This window comes from Crocodylus porosus, unplaced genomic scaffold, assembly GCF_001723895.1.
Source record: "Crocodylus porosus isolate Cpor-Errol unplaced genomic scaffold, CroPor_comp1, whole genome shotgun sequence".
Taxonomy (NCBI): Eukaryota; Metazoa; Chordata; order Crocodylia; family Crocodylidae; genus Crocodylus; species Crocodylus porosus.
Window position 1 is genome coordinate 8,019,807 of NW_017728936.1, and position 23,918 is coordinate 8,043,724.

Here is a 23,918-nt window from a genome sequence, read left to right on the forward strand (position 1 = left end):
TATTTCTACCTTATGTCACTCCAAGTTTCAGCTTAAGTTTTTCCACATATTTGCCTCTTTCCCATTTGGGTACAGGGTCAAGTTCAAGCCAAACCAGTCATTTCTGGTGTTTGTCATGCACCCATGCTGTACCCAAGACTGGGGACAGAGGAGCCTGTGCATCTCGCGAGAGGCACTTCTTATGAGACTTTCTGCCCAGCTCCACACCTTCCAGCCATTCAGAAAGGTGTCCAGGTAGGTAGTCAATCTTCTGAGAGCTTAAATACCCCATATGCAGCTCCTTCATCACGTATGCACATAAATAAGGTACTGCTAGTCATTAAAGTCAGAGCAGAGCCTTTGCAAAATGTCTTGTGGTGATCAGCTGAGGTCCAGGTCTCTACTGCAGCCTTCCTTTTGTGACAAAAGAGCTCCCCCCACACACTTGTGTGCTATAATTTGGCAAAAGAGCTATACTTTGCAGCTTATGGAACTGTATGGCTCTACATAAGAGAACAATTAGGCCCCACATCACTGACGTTTTTACTGAGGTGGAAAAATCACTTCATTTAATCGCAGCAGCAATATTGCAGGAGAGCAGCTCTCAGACTAGGAAAGCCAAAGCAGCAAAACCCCACCTCTTCCTTTAACCTCTACAAGAAAAATAAGCCGTAGACGTGCGTGAACCTAAATGCTAATGGAGACGTGATGTACATCTCCAAGATCCCCTTGCAGAAAGGAGACCTAGGGAGATAGATAATCGGTTCCAAGTGCGATGGGGTAGTTAAAACTGCAGTGCAGTTTTACCAGTGGCAAACATGGGGTGCTGACTGCAGGTTTAGATACTAACATTATCATTAACAAATACAGTCCAAAATCAAGATATCCACATGCGCTAAGGGTGGAGATATAGTGCCCTTTGTGCGTCTAAATAGGAGCTTTTTAATTGTGCAAGTATAAAAAATGGTACTTATGCCCAAATGATTCTATTACTCCTGCGCTGTGGATGTAGAAATGTGCATGCAGTAGGCTGCGCATGGGCCAGCTACATACCTAGACATGTACAAACACCTATTCTGGACCTGTACCTGTGTCTTAAGTTCAGAAAATGTAGGCAGCAAGAAAACCATGATTAGCAGGTGTTAAATGGAGAAGGAGGAAGAAGATTTTCTCGTCTTAAAACTGAGTGGTCGGTGCATGTGCCAGGGTGGCAGAGTCATGGGGTCCCCTTACCCAGAGTGGGTTTGACCATTTGTCACTCTGGAGAATTAGCTGGTTAATGCCTGACCTTTGGTGGGGTTGCAGCAGCTGACTGGAAAGTCAATGTGCCTTTTGAAACTTGTGCTTTGGGGAGCCAAGCAATGGAGATGTGCGAGGCCAGGAGAAAGGGAGAAGGCAGAGGGTGTGAGGCTTAGCGAAAGTAGCTTTTAGCCTGAAAAGGAACAAGGTTCTGGGTTCCAGCCTGAAGCCTTACTGTCATCTGTCCTTTTTTTTTTTAATCCAATGACTTATTAATTGCATCAGGCAGTGGCTTGGGCCTGTCAGAGCAGGCTCTGGATAATGCCAGCCCTGTATTACCTCTAAAGGTTAAAAGAACTTACTAAAAGTGTGGTTGCCCTATAAGCAGCTGTACACTGGCTGATTGTACCCACTGCTTTATGTACTCTTCTCTTCCAGTAGGAATTCAGCATGCCCAGCTGTGCCCGTCTTAGACAAACTTGAAAACATGCTGCTTAAAATGAGCGTAAGCCTGTTGGACCCCTCCTGTCTCCAACACCAATGCTGCATGCATGCTTAACTCGCCTACAAACCTGACACCCACACAGTGTGAGGCTCACTTCTCCACAGCTGCGGCCCATTTCTCCAGCGCAGGCAGAATGTAGATACCTAATTTATACGTTCAAATCTGAAACCTGGGCTTACCAAAAAAGGTCCATTTTTCCACACATAGAAGGGTTAGTGCCAAGAGCCACTGTCACGTATATAAGTGTCCCTCCCTGCATGCAGCATCTTACACAGTACTATTTAGGCCATTAGCTGCTGCAATTAGTTTGCATTAATTGCATTTGGCTACTGCATTAGTTGGAGTGGGAAGAGAAACCCTTTCTGCAGCAGACACTGGACATGAAAAACAAAGCATTCTGCCTGTGAAACCGAGCTGTCATCAACAGCAGAAGGGTCAGGGTTTTCAGGGGTAGGGCAGAGCATCACCATGACCTGGTCAGCAGAGAAATAAATATGGCAAGACATTTGTGCAAAGCATGTGCCTACTGAAGACCCTGGGGTGGGTGAACACTAACCTTCACTTTATCCAGGCTTGCAATGCTGCAAAGGCAGTAGAGCTCTCCCTTCCTGATTACACCCTTCAAGTCAGTCCCTGTTTTACCAGTAGAGCTGCTGGATTATTAAAGGCATTGAACCATAAACATCACAGCCTGGACTTTTTAAAGGATCCCAAAGGGCAAGAAAACCCCTAACAGGGGCCTGTGTCGAGTGGAGGAGGTGAAGGCAGGTCTCAAAAAAAAAAAACCCCAAACTGCCTGAAACTTAGCACTGACCTAAAAGACAAAGTGTAACAATACACTGCCCGCCGAGAGGCAGGGAGAATTATTTTTGGTGAGCCATGAGACTTATTATATAACTAGGCATCAGAGAGAGGCAAACACCAATGCTGAGGAACAGAATCAGCTCCTGACCCTGAGGGCTTGTCTATAAGCAGCCATATTTTTGTTTTACTAAGGGTTTGACTTGTTTTAACTGGAATAACCTTATGCATGGAGACTTGGATATCCGCTTAAGCCTAGTCTGTAGTAATTAAGCTTCCACCTACGAATTTGCTGGCTCAAGTTAAGTTAACCACATGTAAACTGATGTAAACGGCTTCATGAGAGGATGCACCAGTTTATCTAAAGCTGTGCAAATCTGCATGTAGACCAGACTCCCTGATCTACCTGCCTACAGAACCAGTCTCCTTGGAGAAAACTGTGGTGTTTGGGATGTAGAACTAGATTAAACAAACCCCCAAAGCTGTGCTTCTGACCAAATGAGCAGGGCAAACAGGTCTTTTCCCTCTACCTGGCTGGAGATTAGGACTGAGAGATTAGGACAGATTCACAGAAGTTAAGGGCTGGAAGGGACCCTGTGAGATCACTGGGTCCAGCCCCCCAGTGACGATTATTTGTGGCCTGAACAGACGGACAGGTTCCAGCACCTCTTGGCAGATCTGCACGCTCAGTTACAGAGGCTGAGATGCCAACTGTGCTTGCAGGAACCAGGGTTTCCCCTGGCACAGCTAGGGCAGCAACCACCCAGCTCCCCGCTGTCCTCCTGATTAAACTCAAGAGAAGAGGGAACCAGAGGCAGGGCAGTTGCGGGAGAAAACCAAACGCAGAGCAATAGGGGAAAGCAGCCCCTTCTCAACCAGGGTGCTGCCTCCTCTGACGAGCTCAGACTTTCTGTCCTTAGCACAGGCCACCCACCCCAGCAGCACCTGCCCCATCTTTGCTTTTTTCCTCCCACACATCCTAGGGCTCTGTATTGCTCTACACCTAAGCACTGCACCAGCAGTTTCTGGTTCATCAGGGAAATGCTAGGGAGCTGTACAGTAGTGAGCAGCATTAAGTTAAATAAATAATCATAAATACAATAAGTTATAGCAATCCCTTGGTGCCCAGGCACGTATCTGTCCTGTTCTTGCTCTCTCCACTCCCTTTTGACAGCCTGACCTCCCCTTTGCTTATGAGAAATTTCACAGTTAGTTTGTTCACAGAATCATAGGTCACAAATGACACTAAAAGCCTCCAGCCAACCTAGACGACAAAGCCATGGGGAAATAGCTTAGTCCCACACACTCCTCCCAGGTTCACCAACTGTGGAGGGCAGGTCCTCATGCCGCAGGGAAGCCTGGTGACCCACCAGTGCTCGTTCCCTGCTGCCTCAGCGCATGCAGGAACAGACTGGCTACCTCAGCTGGTCCATGAAACTGTCCCTAACTGGGGTGATGGACCAGGTGCTCCCACCTTAGTGAAGAAGTCGGGATATTCTTCCAGTGTCAGACAAGGTGGAGCTAGAGGGCTTCACAGACCAGCTAATCCACCTGGTCGGCAAGACAGGAAACCGTGCATTAGTCACCAGAGCAGACGGCCACCCCACTAAAACACAGTCCACATTCAGCACAGTCCTCTGGTTTCTTCCCCTGGTCAATACTGGCTTCAGATTTGCAAGCCAAAAATTTCAGCATTTGAAATAAACTTTAAAAATAAATTAAATGTAACATTCACACACAACTGTAAGCATCTAAGCCTGCTCTGTGGACCCTCCTGTAGCTGCCCTGCTTTAGACCCACTTTGCCTCACGCTAAGGGCGCAGCCTTTCAACTCCCCAAACCTTCCTCAATAAGAGCCCTCTTTATATAACGACTGGTCCCCATCCCCGTTCCTACCCTCTCCAAGTATCAGCCATGCAACGGCAGGGTGGGTAGGTCCCTGGGCCAGAAACAGCCGTATGGTTTATTGCCATCAAGGTTTTCTTCTTTTTATTTATTTTAAGGAAAGCTGCTCCCTCTGCATACAAGTGGCCATCAGAGGTGAGATGAAGCCAGTGTATGCAGGCGCATGCAGAATGCCCTCATTCCCTCCTAGGGCAGGGTGGGGAGGGAGGTGTCAGTGCCAAGGAGTATGAGTTCCAGGACCCTTGCTAAGCACCAGCGCTTGGTCCCAAGATACAGCCCATGGTTTTCTGTTTTTGGCAGAAGAGGGATTGGAAAGTGAATAACAAAAATAAATACCAGGGTGCTTTCCCAAGTGGGGGTCCATTTAAATCAACCGCTCTCCCCACTGGGGAGAGCAGCACAGATATAGCCCTTTCAGCACAGCTGCAGTTGCTTCGCATAGGGATGGCTTATTAATGGGGACTCAAGTACGTGGAGGGCTGAGCTAACTACAGAGCATGTAAAGGGGACACTGTCATGCCGCAAAGAACCCAATTCGTGGCTGGCTGAACTCTGCTGATGGAAGCAGAGTGACACCCAGGTAGATCTGAATGAACAGCCCACAGCAACCCCCATTTCCTTTAGCAATAATGAAGCACAGAGCATTCTCACAAGGATTTGATTCAATTTGGTAGGTTTCTGTGCTCCACTGAGTGAACCTGGGCTGAAGCCAAAGGGTTTCCCTGCCACAGAGTCCTTGGGGATGGCTCCAAACAAGCCCCACTCTCTATGGAGCAGGTTCAGTCCTTGTGCAACTCTCCTCATTAACAGGCAGCTGAATGCACTAGGGACTGATGGCAGTAGTGAAGCCCCTGTCCTTAGTGGAGCAGGGTGAAGTTGACAGTGCCCCCTTTATACACCTGCGGGTCCTTCGGGGGCCCTCACACGCAGGGATGAGCAGGACGTTTGCTCCAATTCTTCCCTTTTAAAATGAACAAATACAACAGACAGACAACTAGACAGGACTCTACAGAAGAGAGGTGCGAGGGCCTAGGTGAGCGCAAGCTGTGGTCTCCCCTGATGGCACCAAGGTGCTGGGAGAGCACAGCCCTCCCCCCACTACATCCCAATTCTACCCCAAAGACGCTCCATTTCAGCCAGTGTTGGAGGTCGGCACCCACTCCTCCTCAATACATAGGCTTTTTTCTCTTAAAATCTGTATATAATATATATATATATATTTATATTCTGTGTGTGTATATATATATATATATATTTATATATATATATTTATATATTCTATATACACATATTGCACACAATCCTCTGGCCTCCTGTGTTCCTGCCTGTTAGTGGAAGCGCTTCCTTTTCTCCTCTGGGTCCGACCCATAGTCACGGGAACCAATGCCGTTCTGAAGGTTTATTAGTGAATCCTTCATCTGCAAGATAAAATAGGCCTCATACGTGTCACTGCTGTAAAGTCAAGCAAGCACTGCAGCTTGTGGCTTTTATCTACTTATCAGTGTACCCACAGGACTTATCTGTCTGTTTAAGGTTTCTAATTGCACTTGTTCACCTGGCACCCAAGCACCTGGACTGGGATATGGTGGAAGTTGGCAGCAAGACAGGGACTGAGAAATGGATAGGCAGAGAATCAGCGCACAGAGAGCTGGCAAGGGACTGGGGCTCAGAAAGACGGACACATAGCCCTGTGCACCTTTCATCCCAAAGCACGTTCCAAATTCACAGTCTGTACAGGCAGCCGTCTCTCTGTAGTGGAGTCCAACCAACAAAGAAACTGGGGAGGCTTTTTTTCTGAAGGACACTGTCTTCCTGTTTTGAAGTTCAGAGGGATTTCTAATGCGCCCAAAGAGCAGCTCCCCTCTCCCTCATCTCAATGGAAAGAGTCACACACAGAAAATCTGCAAGGCACCCAGGTTATCTATTCTGCTGAGGGACTGAGAAGGGTTAAATGGACCAAACAGTTCAAGCTTTCCAAACCTGGTCTCTAGATCCCCTAGCTCCTGTTCTCTGGCCTACCATATAAGTCTGTTTAGTCTTACCTTGAGCAGCCTTAAATGACTGCTTGCCCTCGTCCTGTTTGATATGGGGCCTAAAGTGTGTATGTGGAGATAGCAAGACAAGAAACAATGGAGGAAAGGAAGCAAGATATGGAGACAAAGCAGGGTGAGTGGGGGAGTGTTCAGGAAATGGATACTCCTGGTCATTCTCACCTGGTCTAGAAGTATCACTGAGGATTTGATGATCTCGCGCCATTTCTGCAGCTCTGAGTCATGATACTTCTGCTGAGATTCTAGTAACTGGGCCCACTCTGTCTGGGACTGGGGTAACCTGCCAGGGACACACAAAATGCAAAATGAAGTGGCTTTACAAAGGCACTTGCTGTTGGCGGGGTGGCTAGATAAACCGCATCGTGTTCCTGTGCGTATAGGCTTATTCAAATTAAAACGGCCTTCATTCCAAATGAGCTACACCATGCTAAGGTGATTCATTTTGTAAGAAAATGCCCATGCAGGGGGCCAAATGTGGTTTAACTAACTCACTTTAGTTCACAACCTTAGGTTAATATGGATTTACATTTTCCAAGTGTCGCCCAAGGACAAGCCCCTTAGTCTCACTATCGAAAACATCCTAGGCACTTAAGAGCTCAAGTCTCATGGAAAATCCAGATGATTTGCATTCCCTGGCGCCCGAGATACTTTAAAAACTTTGGTCCTGGATACAATTTTCATATGCCTTTTTATGTTGCATGACAACCAGCATTCTTGGGGCGCACAAACCGCTGCCTCATCCCTGCCTTTTCCTCTTTCAACCCCTGATTCTGTAACAATTTGCCCAAACCTCAATTCAATTATCTTGAAATTTTTTTTTCTGCAAAAATGTATTGTGTTCCACGATCCCACAGCCAGGTAAGGGGGGGGGGGGGGGTCCCCTGTTACTCAGTGCAGTAGAGGAGGAAATGAAACCCCAGAAGGAGACTACTGGAGGGACCACAGCAGTCATTCATAAAGCCTGGAAAGGAACAGAGTCTTCAACTCCTGCACATCTCACAATCCTCCTCAGAGCTAAGACCTTTGCCTCCCTTTCCCTTACTGCAGCTATTCATTAGCACCACTTATCCAACCACTTTATGACCACAGTGTGTCCACTGACCGCTATAGTGTATAAGGCTGGAAAGACGGCACCAGGGCACCTCTACGCCGCAGAGATCAGGAAAAGCTTGCAACGTTTGCAAGAACAGAGCAGTGGGGGCACAGAGAAAGCCGATGCCACGTTACCTTTCGTGTAGCCGCAGGCCTTGCCATGCAGTGAGGGTCTGGGTGGTGTATTCCAACATCCAGAGTTTGTAGAACAGCATCATATTAAGAATTACCAACAGCACCAAACTGGGAAGGAGAGAAAGCAAAAGGCACCTATTAAAGGGAGGCTTCCCATACTCTGCTCCCTTCCCGACCCCCGCAAAGGGGAACTCCCCTGATGATGCAACTCAAGCCCATTTCTAAATCGGGTTCTGGGCCTTGCTGCCTCAGTCAGCCCATTCGTCAGCTGAGATGCATGGGAGTTTTGTCAGAAGCAGGAGTGTGTGCTTGGGGCTTGGAGCTTTGCTTTGAGACAGACAGGGAGAGAATTGCAAGAGAGACACAATCAAGGACAGATCAACAGGTGAGACTTGACAGCCCAGACTGGACAATACACAGACCAAGCTTTGTGGTTGGATAAAGTGGACGCTGAACAAAGGCAGGTGAAAAACAGGAGAGTAAAGAGGTAAAAAAGAGACAGTACCTGAAACAAATCCTAATGGGAGCAGGAAAGAGAAAAGATGGAGGAGCTGCAGGTTAGAAACAGACCAGCACAGAGACGGAAGAAACTGGGAGTGGGTGGGGATGGGGTCCTGGGAGGTACATGAAATACACAAGAGAAGGCAAGAAAAGGGCAGAGGGAGGAGAAGAACTAGAGGAGAATAAATGCCCATGCACCTGCAGCCAAGGACGATGCTTTTTTTTCCCCCTAGTGGGAAGGTAGCTCCCAAGTGTCTCCTGCCAGCACACGGGGCAGTTCACCTGCTAGGGTTATGAATCCACACAGCGAGTTGCAAAAGTCTCTCTCACTGTTGGCACTACACTGTGTAAGAGGAAGCCCATGGCAGAGCACATCAACCCAGGCTCTGGCTAGCAACATGCAGTTCTCATAGTTATTGGCTGCATCAGCACTTCAGCAGAGACTCCAAATGAACACGCTTAGGGCTGTCCGGAAACACCCCCGTGGCTCCGGAGACTGGGGAGCAGCCCGTTTTCCTGGCAGAGGGTTTTGTCTGCTTGCAACTGGCAGTGCACAGGAGTCTGACCATGTCATGGACACTTTGATCTCTGGTGTACCGCACTGAAAGGCGTCCAATCGGTTGCAGCTAAGTCCTCCCCAACAGGCAGCTCTCTCTGGAAGCCTATCAACCAGGATTGTTGCACACTGAACCTTTGCACTTTTCTACCTGAATTGTTGGATGTATCAGGCTGACCCAGGAGATGGGGCACTGGAACATCCTTCTGCTGTCTGATTAGTTTAACTGGAAATATCAGCACTGCTGTTGAATATGCATACAGCAGTGGGCTTGCTATAAAGGCAGGTAACATAACTGCCTCCCCCAATGAGAATTTTGGGTTGGGGGGAAAAAAAAAAGACAATTTGCAAATGTGAAGCATTATTTCCCATTGCCTGTTTTGTGTTAAAAGGGCCAAACTGACAGTGTTGGCTTTATGACCAACACATCTGTCCAGGCGAAAGCCTGCAGATTCTGAGCCTCTCCTGGTCAACGTGGCTTCAGAGCCCATCAGACTGAAGCCCAGTTTTCCCACTACCTGGATCTGAAACGCTTCTCCCCCATGTTGCCAATGAGGTTCCTACCCCAAGGGTACTGGAGACATCCTCTGACATAAAATGCCCTGGATGCACTAAGCTCTTGGCATGCACCTGAAACCTAGAACAAGCTCCAAAGGCGCATGGGAAAGCCTGTGCAAAAATAAGCTTGTGCCCTTATTTCCAAATGTACCCAAAGCCCTCACAATTCCATTAACCTTGTCTGTATCAGTCACAATGGGGAACATAGATTTTCATAACTTAACCCTATAAAGAGGCGTTCGTGTTTCATCGCAGCTCCATCTTGGCTACTGCGCTGGGCTTTCATTTCATTTGCAAGCCAAACTGCAGAGCGCTGACCTGATAGCTGCCTTCTAGGGGCTCATGTGCAGTACAGCAGGAATGGTGAACTCTATTAAAGAGGTTACCACTAGCCCCAAACCTTTGTGGGTGGACAAAAAGGCTTCAAAGGCCTAGTTGTGGGTTTGGTTTTCAAGCTCGTCGCTCTGTTTCATCCTTGCAGAAGCCCCAATAAAAAAGCACGGCGATTCTGATCCTCCTAGTACCTTACTGGGGAATCAGCAAGTTACTGGGGAAGGGCAATAGAAAGTGCCCCTGCCTATCCCTGATCTAGCAGATGCTGTCTGCCCGAGTGCCAGTTACTGAGACACACCCAGCAGGAAGCTTCTGCCTCCTGGAGAAGGTGCAGTTGTGTTAATCAGGAAACATCTGTGGCCCATGTCCCACCTGGGACCAGGAAGCACAGACAAAGTGTTACACTGAACTTGCTTGAATCTCAGGCAAAGATCTGAGGCAGGGGCTGCATTTTCCAAACAGGTTCAGCCAATACTGGGCTATCAGGCTAAGTCCTAGGCATTAGGATTTCTCCTTCTGTGAATGTCTTACTACATCCTTCATAACGTATCAACCTTGTGTATGTGCCTTTTCTTCCAGAGTCCCCACACTGAGCATGAATGAATGCCCCAGCAGGCCAGCTGACTTGAAGAGGCAGGTACTGAGTGGTATGCATGTTTTACAGACCAAAGACATCTGTCAGGAAGCCAGGGAACAGGGTGAGGAATAGAAGCTACAGTCCTGACCTTGCTTGCGCTAGCTAGTAGGCTGACCTGTTTCGGTCTCTCCAAACCCTCTGTTTTCATCTTCCTGCTTCATCAGTTTATCTGCCTATTTCTTAGAAATCTCCTCCAAAGTGGCCTCATTCCTTTCCAAGGGAGGATTTCTCCGCAGCCCTGGAATGTGCCCCTTTGCAAGTAGGTTTCACTCCTGGACTTGATCAGAGGAGAATAAATAGGAAACAGGCTTAGCACATCCAATAAATGCCCACGGTGCTGAACACACTGCTGCTGCGGGGTAGCAAGTTTCTTATTACACCACAGTAATGTTTTAAAGGACACATGCACCACATTTTCCCTTTCCTGGCGACTGCTGGGTTACCTGGAGCTGGTTCTGAATGTCTAAATTAAACACGACAGTCTCTGCAGGACTTGGAAAAACCCTTCTTTGCAAAACATCTAAACCAAATCCCCCGGGTTCAGCGAAGGAAGCCTGGCTTATTCCTGGCCCTCCAGAAACACTCCCGTTGTTCCTTCCAGCTCCCACACTTTGGTCGCTCTTTCAGTGGCTCCATTAGTTTCCCTGGCCTCAGTCTCCCTCGTCAGACTATAGCTTCCCCACCTTCCCACCCAGTCTGCCCTTTCCCCAGCACACAGTCTGCCCTGTTCCCCATACACAGCAGCCAAACTACCTCCCAGGGATGGCAGGAGCGTACAAAAATGCAGGGCTCTGCCTGGTTGAGAGCAAGGTCAGGGAGTGCTGGAGCTGATAAAGAATCTGGGGTGGATCTGGGATAGGCTCGTCTCCAGCAAGAGCTGCCTCAGCCCTGCAGCCAGAGCAAAGCCAAACCTAACCTTTCACAAAGGGCTACTTTTCATTTAAAGGCCCATTTAATTTACGTTTTGCTTTTGTGGCTTTTCGGCACTTCCCAGCTTGGGAATGGAGACCAGGAATGGGGTGGGGAGTCGGAGAAGAGGGGATGGGCGAGCAGAAAAAAGGCAGAGACAGGAGGATTAGAGGAGAGATGCTGAGCAAGTGGAGAGGGCAAAGGGAGGCACTTACACACAGCTGATAATGAGCAGCAGTTTGGAGACACTCTGCAGGTGGAAGCCACCGGGACTCTCCTCCGGGACGTGCCGTGTCTGAGTGGAACCTGAGGGGAAGCCGGTTGCTGTGGTTAAATGATCCTAGGGAGCATTTGAGTCCCTTCCTCCCCTCACTTCCATGGCCCTGTCACACCCCCCACCCCTCATCCCCCAAGGCCTGATGCCCTACCTGGCTCTAGCCACACCCCAACAGGCCCAGCTCCAACCCCCTACCTGCCACATGCTTGATTCGATGTACAACCTCCTCGTCGGTGGGGGTGGTGACAGGGCTCAGCACTTCCTCCAGGTGTGGCACCCGCAAGTGAGCGTGGGGCCGTTTCCGCCGGCGCACTGTAGATTGCTTATTCACCTTCTCTTTGGGGGATTGTCGATGGAGCTCAGCCAGGTACATGCTCTCGGTTTTGGTCAGCTCACTCTCTGCAGGGAAATCGGGTTAATAACTGAGTCTCCCTTGATCCAAGGGCACCTTTATAATGAACTAGGGGTCCTCCAAAGGCACAGCTGCTGCCCAGTGCCCGCTCTAGGTCATTCTAGCAGGGCCCAGGGCTGGTCCCTGCAGCGGGTGATAAAACTATACGCACGCCTGTTATGCGTCTGATCGAACGTTGGGCACTGGCCACCTGTCCTTGTGCTAGAGCAGGAGATGTGATTGCCCACAGATCTTACATGCAGGTCTAAAGAGGGCAGTAATGACCTCAGCTGACCCGGTATGAAATCTGGCTGCAGAATCCAATCCCCGCTGGTCCAGGGCCAGATCCCAAGCCTGGAGTCTGACTTCCCATAAGGGCACGTGTGCACAGGAAACGTGCCTGTGGACTTCAGGGCTTCCCACTCCCTGGGTCCCTGCCGCAGCAGGCACCACTGCCGCTCTCACCTAAATGACGGAAATAGTCTTCGAGGCCACTCCAGAAGTTTTTTTCGATGAAAGATTTCACCAGCCCCCACGGCTGCTTCCTGTAACGTAGCTCTGTGGAAACCCTAAGGGAAGGCAAGAAAGAGTGCAGTCACACCTGAGTTGGTGCGTTAAACACCGCCCTCCTTATGGCACACCGTAAGCCTTTCCTAAATCCCCCAGGCATGACCTTTTTCACTCTCCCAGTATTTCTATGGTAGCTTCGGCCCCCCTGGATCCGGATGGGAACTAGGGCACCAAACCAGCAAGCCAGATTCTCTCTCCCCGCCCGGGAGAGAGAAAACTCAGTATTTTAAAGACCCATTTAAACTACGGTGCTGGTCCAAGCCAGACCTGAACCCCCAAAGCTTCTGAGATTCACCTGGCCCTACCCTGCCCGGGGGTCTGATTCTCCGCCTCGCCCCTGTGATCCCTCTCCTGCTCCCTGAGATGGTGTCACAGTGCCACTGCTTCAGTTCACAGCACCCAGAAGCTGATGCTGCAACCACATATTCTGTGACAGAGAAAAGGGGGTTTGTTGGGTTACGGCCATCTCCCCACCCTGGCTCCACACCTTTGCTGCAGCTATTCTGTGTGCTCATGATCCAGTGCATTAGACAGCTACCTTGTTTAACTTGCCCTACAGACAGGTCTTGCTCACAAGGGGCAAAAACAGTGGCTCCTTGTGGTCTCTTCACCCTCCTTTGACACACCATGGGGCAGGATTTTCAGCCTTTAGTTTCTATACAAGCCTGTGAGACCATTAGAGGGGAGGCGCTATTCATAAATGCAGAGCCCCATAGATACTGTACCTGAGTCGGCTTTTGTTTTTGGCGACACGAGTCAAAGTGTAACGGTTAATGGTGTAGAAATAATCGTGGTAGGGGACATCATGGGTTAGCACCTCTGCATCTATCACATAGCACTCGCTTTCTTGGCTGGCTTTGTACATTGTCTGCATGAAACAGAGGAAAGGACAGGGGTTAGTCTGGTCACAGTAATGCCAAACAGAACTGCAAAGTATGGGTGGGCCTTGGGCGTCTAAGTCCTTCTCAAGCAGCTGAGCTCTCCTGGCCAGAACGCTCACAAGCACCAATATACTAAACTCAGTATTTTCCAACAGCAGATTTGATATGAGAAATCCAGTGATGATGCTCCGAGCTCAGGCAGTTTGGTTGGTTCCTTGCATCAGGCAAGCCAGCACCTGACTTCCAATACAGATGGGTGCTAATTGTTCTCGCCGAGCTACAGCTCTTTACAATTTACAGGGGAAAAAACCCAGCAAAGAATTCCACTAATGGTTTTCAACACCCCAAGTGGCAATTATTTGTCGGCATGAGGCCTGGTCAGGGGACTTCTCTGCATTGCATCACTGATTCTGAAGAAAAAGGGGCCTGTTCTCCACTGTCCTGCACCTTGCAAGACCATCTATGCTAGTGCTGACTAAGTGGAACCTGTTAACATCCCAGTTCGGCAGCCTTTCACCCTCGCTTGGAGAGCCGGCTGCGCAAGGTGCGGGAGAATGGAGAGCCCAACCATCTACTATCAGGTATCTGCGCTAGTTCCTGCACTTGGGATACTATGGCGAGCCTGAAGCCTTGTCTATACTCGCCTGTGTCAGCCAGAAGAACTGGAGACAGACAGCAGCTGCCGCTGTCTGGCTGCTAGAGTCTATGCATACCCACCAGCTTTGGGAGCTCTGCCCAGCTCCCCCAGCCGCTGGGCCAGAAGAGCGCTTAAGGAAGGCACCAGCTGCTGAAGGGAGAGCAAGAGCTAGTGGTAGGCACAGAAGTGTCTACACCAGTGGCTCTCAACCTTTTTGGACTCCAGGCACCCTCGGACTTAAGGCAACCCTCCCTGAACTCCACATAACTTTTGTGCAATGAGCAGCCCCCATTTCAAAAGCTGATTTATTTATCGCAATACTTACCTTCTTGCGGAGGGGCTGGTTAGTGGGGGCAGGGGAGCAGCCAAATAGGGAGAGCCTGAGCCTGCCCTTACCTGCTTTTCTCTTCAGACTTCCTGGCACCTTTCCAAGGACTTTGTGGCCCTAACACCCTAGTGGAGAGTCACAGGTCTACACGTATGCATATCCAGCCCACTGCTCAGCAGAGGGGAGGCAACTCTGTCAGCAGAGAAGAGGGCTGTGCTGCTGCAGAGGAGCTTTGAGTGTGGCTAACCCTAGTACGTGGCCCAGGCCCCGGACTGTGCGCACACAGGGTGCACAAGTTTGTCTCCACTGCAGGCCTAACCTGGGTTATAGCCTGCGCTGTGACCATTGGGATTAGCAGCCAACAAGTGGTGCTTAAATAACATACAAGGGAAGCACGCAGGGGAAAACAGAGGTAGGCGATGGTACCACAGAAAAGACAAAGAGAAAGAAGGGTGAGAGGCAGAGAGCTCGGCCCACCGATCAGCGTGTGAGACGGTCAGTCTCTGACCCTCTTTGCCTGGCACCCACCTGCTCTACTTCCTCATACCTGAGTCTCGGTGACAGTGGCAGTTTTTGGGGCCAGAGGGTTGGTGAGGGTGATGGTGTACAAGATCACTCGGGTCTGATTGCCATTTTCTTCCTTCTTCCAGGGATGAAAGATAATTTCTGGAAGGGGAAAGGCCACTGTGTTAGACTCCTGAACTGGCAGGAAGAGCCCTCACGCCCCGCTCCCAGAAGGGATGCAGCCACATACTCAACCCCAACAGGAATGGCAGGCGGCTCCCGCAGCAGGCTGACCACAGCTCTCATGTCCCAAGCAATAGTCCCTCTAGAGACAGAGGCGCATTGGTGCTGGGGGGAGTGGACTGGGGAAAACTGCTGCCTTTGTTGTACCTGTCCCAGGGTTACATCAGGACATTCGTCTCCAGGCCTGTCGAGCTGGCACACTCAGACAGTGCTAACATTCACATATCATTATATGAGTATTTTACTGACCTTTCCAAGTCCTGCATGCCTGCCAGTTGCGGAGGGAGGGGGAGCACATGTAGAAAGAGTCTCATTGTTGTATTGCTTTACATGTAGAAGGAATTTGGATTTGGAAGCCTGGGAGTTTTTTCCCCTTCCAGTGCAGGGGCAAGGGGACCCTTTGAATCTCACTTTCCTTTCAGTGAAAGGAAAGACTATAGTGTACCAAGGAGCCCTCTCTTCCTAGGCTGCAAATGACTTTCTGGGCTATTCTGTTGCGTGCACGTGGAGCTGGAGTGGTTTTCTACTGGGGACACGGTATCTCATGCTGGGCGTGAGACAAAAGCGTCATCTTAAAAACTGGGTCTGTGGCTTCCAAAGACTTAGTGTCTGCTGGCCAGATCATGCCAATCCTCCCAGCCCCATTCTCCAAATGCTTTTGCAGCCCAACCGCATCATCCAGTTGAGAAGTGCATGCATTTTGTTGCAGAACCTCCAGAAGGATGTGGGGGTGCCCCTTCGACAGGCACCTCGCCTGCTAGTGCTCAGAAGATCCTGCCTTAATCAGTCCCTGGGCATAGGGTACGGTGCTACGGGCTGTGATGGAACATGTCTCACCAGAAAACCGACGCTGTTCCATGAAGTCCCTCTGGAACTGGGAGTCAGTGAAGAGCAGGTCATAGAGTTTGTCCACACTGAAGTTGAACACATCGTTCACATACTGCCGGCCGTTCAAATCATCATAGAAGGCCTGAACCTCCCCTGCAGAGAAGGGAGTGGTAAGCATCTCCTGACCAAGACTGCACTTTTGAAGGGCCAAGAATACAATTTAATCCAGGCTGAAGAGGAGAAAGCCTAGAGGAGATGCACCCAGGTCCTTCTCTTGTAACACGTCCAGGGCAGTAACTGCCCCAGGAGAAGGGCAGCAAATCACATGCGGTGATTGTATTATCCTATCAACTGGCCCATGAGTGGGCTTTCCCCAGCCCAGAATACTGAGTTAGACATGTCATCCTGGTGTTAATGAGGAAGACGGTGCGGCACACCCACCTTTCCCTGTCTTGCTCACTCACACACATGCACCCCCAAGGAGAGATAGCACAGGGCAGCATGACACACCCCAGAAGCAGCCCTCACTGAGCACCTTCATCGTGGGTCTCTGACGAGTCGCTGAGCTCGGTTGGGATGTCCTCGTTGTCATTGAAGTCCAGTGAGGGGGAGTTCACAGGGGCAATGATCTCTATCTTCTCTCCTATGATGTTGGCAATGGCCAGCTCCTTCTCTATGGGACTCTCAGCCACAGCCTCCTCCTCCTCCTCAGGCAGCACACCGTCAAACTAGGGCAGGGGCAGAAAGGCAGCAGTGAGACCACTGCAGAGAGCGGGTTTTTTTTCCCTTTTGCAAACTACATATATCAATACTGGGGCCAACTTTCAGAGCTCTGGACAGCCACGTGTCCCGTGATGGCTCAGCGCTATGTGTGGGCAGACAAGTGGATGGGCATGCTGGCACAGAAGTACAGCAAGTCCAAACCAGGGTGAATACACCACCAAGGTTGTTTAAAAGAAAAACCCATCCCATGAATGATGTTGCAATTGCCACCAAACAAGCCCTACACATGCAGAAAACACAGAGTTCAGCTTCATTGAAGCAAGTCTGCCCTGAAGTGATGCCAGGAAGGAAAACAACATTCTTTTGAGAAGGGGAGAGGAAAAGCCTGATCTGCTTTCACTAATCTGTTTTCTCCAACCTGGGATCAGAGACAGGAAGGCACTTGTAACTACCATCATATAATAACCCTGTTTCATTCACTTCCAGGCAGCCTGCAAGTTCCGCTTGTTCCCCTTCATAAGAAGGCTGTTATTTTGTCAGCGACCTGAGCAGCCAGTTACAGGCTGGTTAATATAAAAACTGTCCTGGAGAGGCTGGGGAAAGGGACTGGTACAAGGATCACACAGGCCTAAATAAACCAGGAACTGGAACAACAGTATTCCCCAGGAGGCTCCCTGCAATGTCTGCAGTCTGGCGTGCCTGCATCCTGCCTCTGTCCGCTCAATGCACAGGGCCACGGCCTGCCTTTCTTCCCACCTGCCTGCACCCGTCTGGTCCTCAGCCATGATCAGAGGGCTGGGGTAGAGGCAAGGGGTGGGTACGTACCGAGGCCGGTGCTTCACTGCTTCCTGTGGACGTCAATGTGCTGGCAGTGCCAGATGTGAGAGACTTCTTGGGCAGCTGTGGACTTGCATCAGGCTTGGCCTCCATGCTGCTTTTAGAGGAGCTGTCATTCACCTCATTCTCTTCTACGGGGATTTCCTCGCAGTAACTGCAAACCCAGACAGTGGACATGCGTTCACAACCCTCCATGCCTCCCTACGGCTACAGGGAATACCGGAATGGGAAGGTTTCCGAGGTGTCCCCAGCAAGAGTGCACGCCAGTATGGCTTGGGTCCATGCCCCGTGTTGCAGGAAGCTCAGAGGTCTTCCAGCAGTGGGAAGCACTGCCTTGCCATACACTGTCCTGTCTCCCTGCTGTGGCAAGCCCTGCTGACAGGGACAGCCTGCTGTTTGCTAAGCGCTAACAGCATTCGTCCTTGAACTCCGAGGCTCGGGGACAGTGCCCGCAGTGTTGAAGGCCTTGAGTTCAGTTCCCACGGACAGCTGTGACGACTCTACGCACACGGGGGCACAAGGTGCATTTGAAACGTTAGGTGCTCAGCCAAAACTTCTGGCCTCACCCAACACTTGGTTGTACACTGACGTTCATGGTTCTCTGAGACGTGCCATGAACCGGAGCCCTGTCGTTCTATAAGAGCTGTCAGTGTTTGTGCATCTTCACCTTCGCACGCTCACTCACCCCATCGTGTTGAAATCATCATCAGGAGGCACGTAGTCTTCATCGTCGCTCGTCAACCCCAGTTCATTCCCGTAACACTGATGGACAAAGTGCCAAAGCTCCTTTGGACACAAGGGCTACAGGGGAAGACAAGATAAAACCATGCAACGCTTCACCTGAGAACCCCCCACACTGACGAATTCATCTCCCTTCGCACTTATCCAGCACTTCGCACCTCAAAGTGCTACCCTAGCAATGACTCAATAATGTGCAAGATGCCCTGGGCTGGACTCAAGTAAAGCAGCACCGCTGTGAAAAGAAGTGAGGACTCCCAGCACTTCTTTCCCCTGCTCTAAGCATTAATTATCACTGCCTACCAACAGGTGCCCAACCCCAGGAAAAGCCTTGCTGACATTCAGTAAACCCACAGCTTTCTCAGGCCCTGTGGAGGCTTCTCGCCATTCTCCGCAGCTTTGAAATGTTATAGTGTGAAGCAGTTTCTTACAGTGCTGCTGTCCCTTAGGATAGCTGTGTTTTAAAGCCAGGCCTTTCACTGTCAGGGGAGGGTTGTGTCCTCCCTTGAGGGCTCGTGCAGTGTGCTTCCCATGGCATAGTGCCCTCTGCTTCAGGGTTGTCAGCCTCTCTCTAGCAACTACCCCTGGTTGCTGCAAGACTGACTGACTGCTCCACTGACCCTGGCACACGGCATTAGGTGACTGAAGCCCGGCAGCAGGCATACTCCTAGCCTGAGCAGGGACCAGCCTGGTTTAGGAGCCCAGTTTTCATCCTGCCCGCTTTGGTATCATCTCAGGTGCTGCTCTACATCAAGCACCACTAGCCATAAATAAATAGTGCTGATAAGAGGTTTTCTCTTTTAGGAAGCTTCTCTCCTTCATGTACATTTTCTTCTCTTGTGCTACCAGTGCTGCTCCCATTAATGTGCCTCCCATGGACGCTATAAAAGATTTCTGGGTCTTTTATCAGGCTACATTGCTCTCTTAATGGAGGCTGCCCACAACTGAAAGCCTCTGAGAATCATGTTAAAAGCCAGTCCTGAGGGGACAGAAATATTTTTGTAAATCGAAGACAAAGCGAGAGTTATGCCGAAGAGGCTGATTCCCCGGGTGTCATTGTGCAAATATCCCATGCCTCGCAAGCCTGGAGGAGAAACAAAAAAATACCAGGAATGTCCCTCTGGAAAGCCCAGCCCAGCTGGGAAGATCAGTGGTCACGGTCTGATCAACATCTTCCAGTTATTGAGGCAAGGGGCCGGGCACTTGTGACTTTGATTTCTTGCGGACAATAAAGGGCTGGTCTGCTTCTGAAGAGAAATTAAATAACGGACCACAAAGATTTCTCAGTAATTGGAGATGGGAGGGGGAAATCCAATGAGCTTTTCTGGATCTGATAGGGTTGGATTTTTCCCAGTTGGCGCTGGTTGAGATGAGACGGGAAAAGCCATGATAACTTTGGGTTTAATAGCGTTGAAGTAATAGTCAGAATATGTCAAGGCTCAACCGGGAAATGTTTACCCAGGGAAACGTTCATCTTCTCCAACACGCTATGAAATTCAGATGTCTTATCAAAGGGACCTGGCTGGCTTCTCCCTCCCTCGTTCTCATCAGCCCTAGACCCTGAATTCAGGGAAAGAGCACTTCAAGTATTTCCTGTCTGCACTGCTCCAAATCTCAGTTCCTGTTTGTTTCAAGCCTTGAAACCAAAGGCTACAGATTTTCGCTATGCGTGTCAATAAGGTTGTTTAAATAGCAACATGTGGTGGTGACACCAAGCTCAGTACAAGGCTACTGTTCTGCATGCTGCCCTGTCCTGAAATCAAGGCGTTTTGCTGCTACTCCAGTTAATCTTTGTAGGCTGCGAGCTGAAGCTCCGATGGCACCGCAGAGCACATCTCCAAGCGCTCGCACTTCCATCCAGGAGCCCTCACTCCAGCCGCGAGGACAGAAGCACACGGTGCATTATAGCATCACGGCCTGCTAATCAGGCCAGAGGCACTCCAGGCTGCAAATCAGCTCCATCTGTCTGGTGGGTTTGAAGCTCCACTCGTCCAAGCCCTACCCAACACATCCTGTACCCCTCATTGCTCCAACGTGTGCCTGGGCTGTCCAGGACTCGTACCCTTTCCCCGTCTCCTCCCTCCCGCACCTGCCTCTAAAACCAACTTGGAACTGTTTTCTTCTGGAGCAGCTCATCTGACATGAGGACTTTATGACAACTACTACAAGGCAGCTCATTCATTTCCATCCAAGATGTGGTAAAAGAGGCAGAACATGCCATTTAAAGAGGGGTATGTAATCTGTGTGCAAATATGCCTATGCATAAAGGTCATTTTGTGAGTCATAAGGGAAACGGGACCCATGCAGTTATGTGTTTTATTTGCACAAGCGTGCAGTTACTGATTTTCCAGGTTCATAGATACAGTTCAACCACAAGCGCTGTGGATTTCTGCAAGGGTCTGAGCTGGGCGAAAACACTGCTGTCCCCTCTGATAACGAGGCCCAGCTGCCTGTGTGCCTGGAGTCTCTTTACCTTGTCAAGGAGAGCGTTCTGCCAGAGTCTGAACATCATCATGTACGTCCTGTCTCGGGCACCAAAGGAAGTGAAAAAGTGCTGGACAGAAAGAGAAAGAGAGAGATACTTTCAGAAGAGTCCAGCCAAAAGGGAGAGGAGCCCAGTCAAAGCATTTCACAGGCTGAGCGGGTGGAGAATTATAAGCCCATTATAAGCAAAGGAGGTGAGCTTCTGAGTGGGAATGGAGGAACACCATAGTGCCTTTAAGCCCCAGCAAGCATGTGAGAGGAAGTGATGCTAACCAGCAACTCGGCAATCTCTGGATGTGATATAGCAATCTAAGGGTTTACAGACCTTTCATCAGCCCCTTAGGTCAGGACCATCTCCTGCCCCACTGGCCACATGTGCTAACCCTGCTCCGGACTCAACCCTACTCATTACATACCATCGCCCCCCCTTCCCTTACGCACTTCCCACCAGGCCACAGGTGCCATAAGCCAGGAGCACAGGGGTCTGGGACATACCTTTTCAGTGTCAGTGCAAACTTGGATAGCATTAGGAATAAGCCGTGCTGTTTTTTCCTTGGTCATCGAACAGATATCCTTCAAACGGACAGTCAACTGCAACGAGAGGTGTGAAGAACGGGAAAGAGGGTGAAAGGAAGGAGAGAGCAGAGAAAGGAACAAGTTTATGAGTAAATCAAGCTCAAAATGCTCCTAAGACAGCCCCAGAAAGCACTAGACTGACAAAACAGTGAAAGCGTCTTTACCAGTGTTTCCCAGCGGAAGATGTTGCTGTAGAAGCAGATCCAGTTTTCGGAGAGGTAGAGTCGGCCCTGCAGGAGAATGTCTCTTTGAAGCGCGCACGAGTAATCTGTAGACAGAGAGCAGAAGATTAGCAAAGGGTAGGCCAGCAGGTATCTTGCTGGGGCAGGCGGGCACATTAGAGCCTGGTTGTGCCAAACCCAGGCACAAAGCAGAGTCAGAAAGTACACTTAAACCAGGCACATGCCAGAATCAGTAATCCCAGCAACACCAAGCTGCAGCTTGAAGTGGCAATCAAATTAAGCCTCACAACTCACAAAAAAGGTAATACCGGGCAAAGGAGAGCATCAGCAATAGAGCCAGAATCACAGGAAACCACCACCATACACAGGCCAGAACTAACCATCGAGAACCAGACCCCGGCCATGTACCAGCTCGAGCGAGGTCTGGCAGTGCACCAGTAGAAGAGTAAGGACCTGAAAAATCCCAGAGCCAATACCCAAGCCATCTCCTGAAGACTGACCAACTCAGGGCTGCAAACACGCTAGAGGTGATCATACACCTGAACCTGCTGGTATTTGTATTGTGGTACCCCTACGAGCCCAAATTGAGATTGTACAGCGTGAAGCACAGTGGACATGCTAGAATTAGCCCTCAGCTCCAGAGTTTTTAATTTAAATAGACCAGCGAATCTATGTATAAGGGGAGATGCTCCACGAGGAGAAGTGCCTTGGTTGCACTGCAGAGCCAGGAACATAACTGAGGCTCCCAAGCTGCCAGTAAGACCGCCCGTCCTTCCCCACCTGGCACGGGGGGTGGTTCCTGGCAGCCGGCTGAGTGGCCATTTGGTAGTGCCTCAGGAAATACGTCCACAGTCTTAGCCTCTCTCTTCCTTTCCATACTCACTGCTGTCATCTGTGTACCTCCCGCAGCCCCACCGACCATCCCAAACAGCTCTTCTCCCTGCGTTCAGAGAATCATCAGCAGCTATCAGATCCTCACTCCCGAGAGGTACGAGGTGGAGGGCTGGTCTGCAGAAGGCAGCAGTTAAATCACTGCAAGGCTGTTGTTTTGTCTGGCCGGGGACTGGGGAGCTGCTATTAACCAGGAGCACAAGGTACCTGCAGAGAGGCTGGAGTGGGGGTGATGCTGCAACACAAGAGGTGTGGGACCCAAAGCAAGCACGGAAAAGACCTGAGCAGCTTGCCAGGTCTGGGGAAGCACAAAGGTGGACAGGAACTCTGCCGTTTGGAGCCATCTGCACCTGAAACTTCCCCACATGCCTACTGTAGACTCGGCTCGGTTCCTCTCATCGCCCTCCTTTCCACGCACCGCTCTGCTCATTTATACTTTGTCCGTCTCTCATTAAATGCCTTCAGCAGATGAAGACTGTGATGTGAAGGGAAGAGTTAGCAGCCACAAGCTCAGCTACCGTGCTCCCCGCCTCACCTGACAAACCCAGGAGGAAGAGCGGAGGAGGTATTAGAGGCCAGATTCTCAGTTAGCGTGAACCAGCACCGCTCTACTGAAGAGTGCAAAATTAAGCTGACTTGCCCCAGCTGAGGACCTGGTTGTGCGTGCACAAGAGGCAATTAAAGGGCTTGCTCTTTGGGGGTGATCTCTGCCCAGAGATCCACCTGCTCTTGGGCGTCCTCCTGGAGCATCTTCCTGCGGCACAGCAGGATGCAGCGCAACAGGAAGCAAAGGGGCTGACAGAGGTCCCACTGGCCTTACCGACTATGAGGCGCTCAGTGTCGGGAAGCTGTTTGAAGAGTTTCCTGAAGTCTTCGTTCCGCTGTTTATACGTTGGACTCAACACCTGCAAATAAGAGAGCGCCTGTTAATGAGAGAGGCAGGGGCTGGGGCAGGAGGAGAAAGACATGGGCATTGTGGCAGAGGGAGGGCAGGGACTACAAGTGCTTACCATGCGTGAGACCAGGACTTGCTTTCCAACCTGATGCACACGGGGTAAAATTCGGGGCGCCCTTTACTAACTGCATAGGAAATGGGAACAGAGGAGGAAGAGAACCTGACTTGTCAGAGAAGTGGAAATTACTGCGCTGAATCCTAGACCCAGCAAGGGTGATCCCTGGGAGTTTTGCCACTGACAGCAGGAGCTGGCTTGTCTCTGCTATTTACTAAGCATTAACACGACTTTCCTCAGCTTTGTAATGCTAGCCAGACAAAGTCTCCCACATGCTCCACAAGGCTGGCCCCCTGGAAGAGCCGAGCCCTCCCTGCACGTGGGGCTGGCTTGGAGCTTCGTATGGAGGCAGAGCAGAGATGCAGCTTGTCGGCATCTGCACCTGTCTCCTGTAAGTAGAGGGAGGATGACCTGGAGTACACGCTGATTCCCTCCTCTCCCTTTCCTAGCAGGACAATATATGTCCCCAGAATCAGAGACACACAAAGACCTTCCAGTCAATCCAACAGACCTGCAGGACCCGATGATCTTCTGAGGTCCCTTCCAGCCTTGCAATCTATGAAACCCCTGAAGACATCTCTTTCTAGAGGAACATGGGTGGGCAGGGAGAGAGAGAG

General features: G+C 50.3%; 1 protein-coding gene across 4 annotated transcripts in view; it reads right to left on the minus strand.

The window, feature by feature from the left end:
• Positions 1-930: 930 nt before the first annotated feature.
• Positions 931-23,918, minus strand: part of GRAMD1B (GRAM domain containing 1B) — a 176,051-nt gene continuing 153,063 nt past the window's right edge. For all 4 annotated transcript variants that reach the window (XM_019547046.1, XM_019547045.1, XM_019547047.1 and 1 more), the window contains 16 exons: positions 23,112-23,196; positions 21,383-21,486; positions 21,138-21,233; positions 20,632-20,712; positions 18,106-18,221; positions 17,409-17,574; positions 16,396-16,588; positions 15,870-16,013; positions 14,833-14,951; positions 13,165-13,307; positions 12,335-12,438; positions 11,674-11,877; positions 11,417-11,507; positions 7,708-7,815; positions 6,643-6,760; positions 931-5,847 (listed from right to left, as the gene is read on the minus strand). In XM_019547046.1, the coding sequence (XP_019402591.1) occupies positions 5,758-5,847; positions 6,643-6,760; positions 7,708-7,815; positions 11,417-11,507; positions 11,674-11,877; positions 12,335-12,438; positions 13,165-13,307; positions 14,833-14,951; positions 15,870-16,013; positions 16,396-16,588; positions 17,409-17,574; positions 18,106-18,221; positions 20,632-20,712; positions 21,138-21,233; positions 21,383-21,486; positions 23,112-23,196 (1,962 nt within the window). In that variant the 3' untranslated portion in view covers positions 931-5,757. The remainder of the gene's footprint in view (positions 5,848-6,642; positions 6,761-7,707; positions 7,816-11,416; positions 11,508-11,673; positions 11,878-12,334; positions 12,439-13,164; positions 13,308-14,832; positions 14,952-15,869; positions 16,014-16,395; positions 16,589-17,408; positions 17,575-18,105; positions 18,222-20,631; positions 20,713-21,137; positions 21,234-21,382; positions 21,487-23,111; positions 23,197-23,918) is intronic.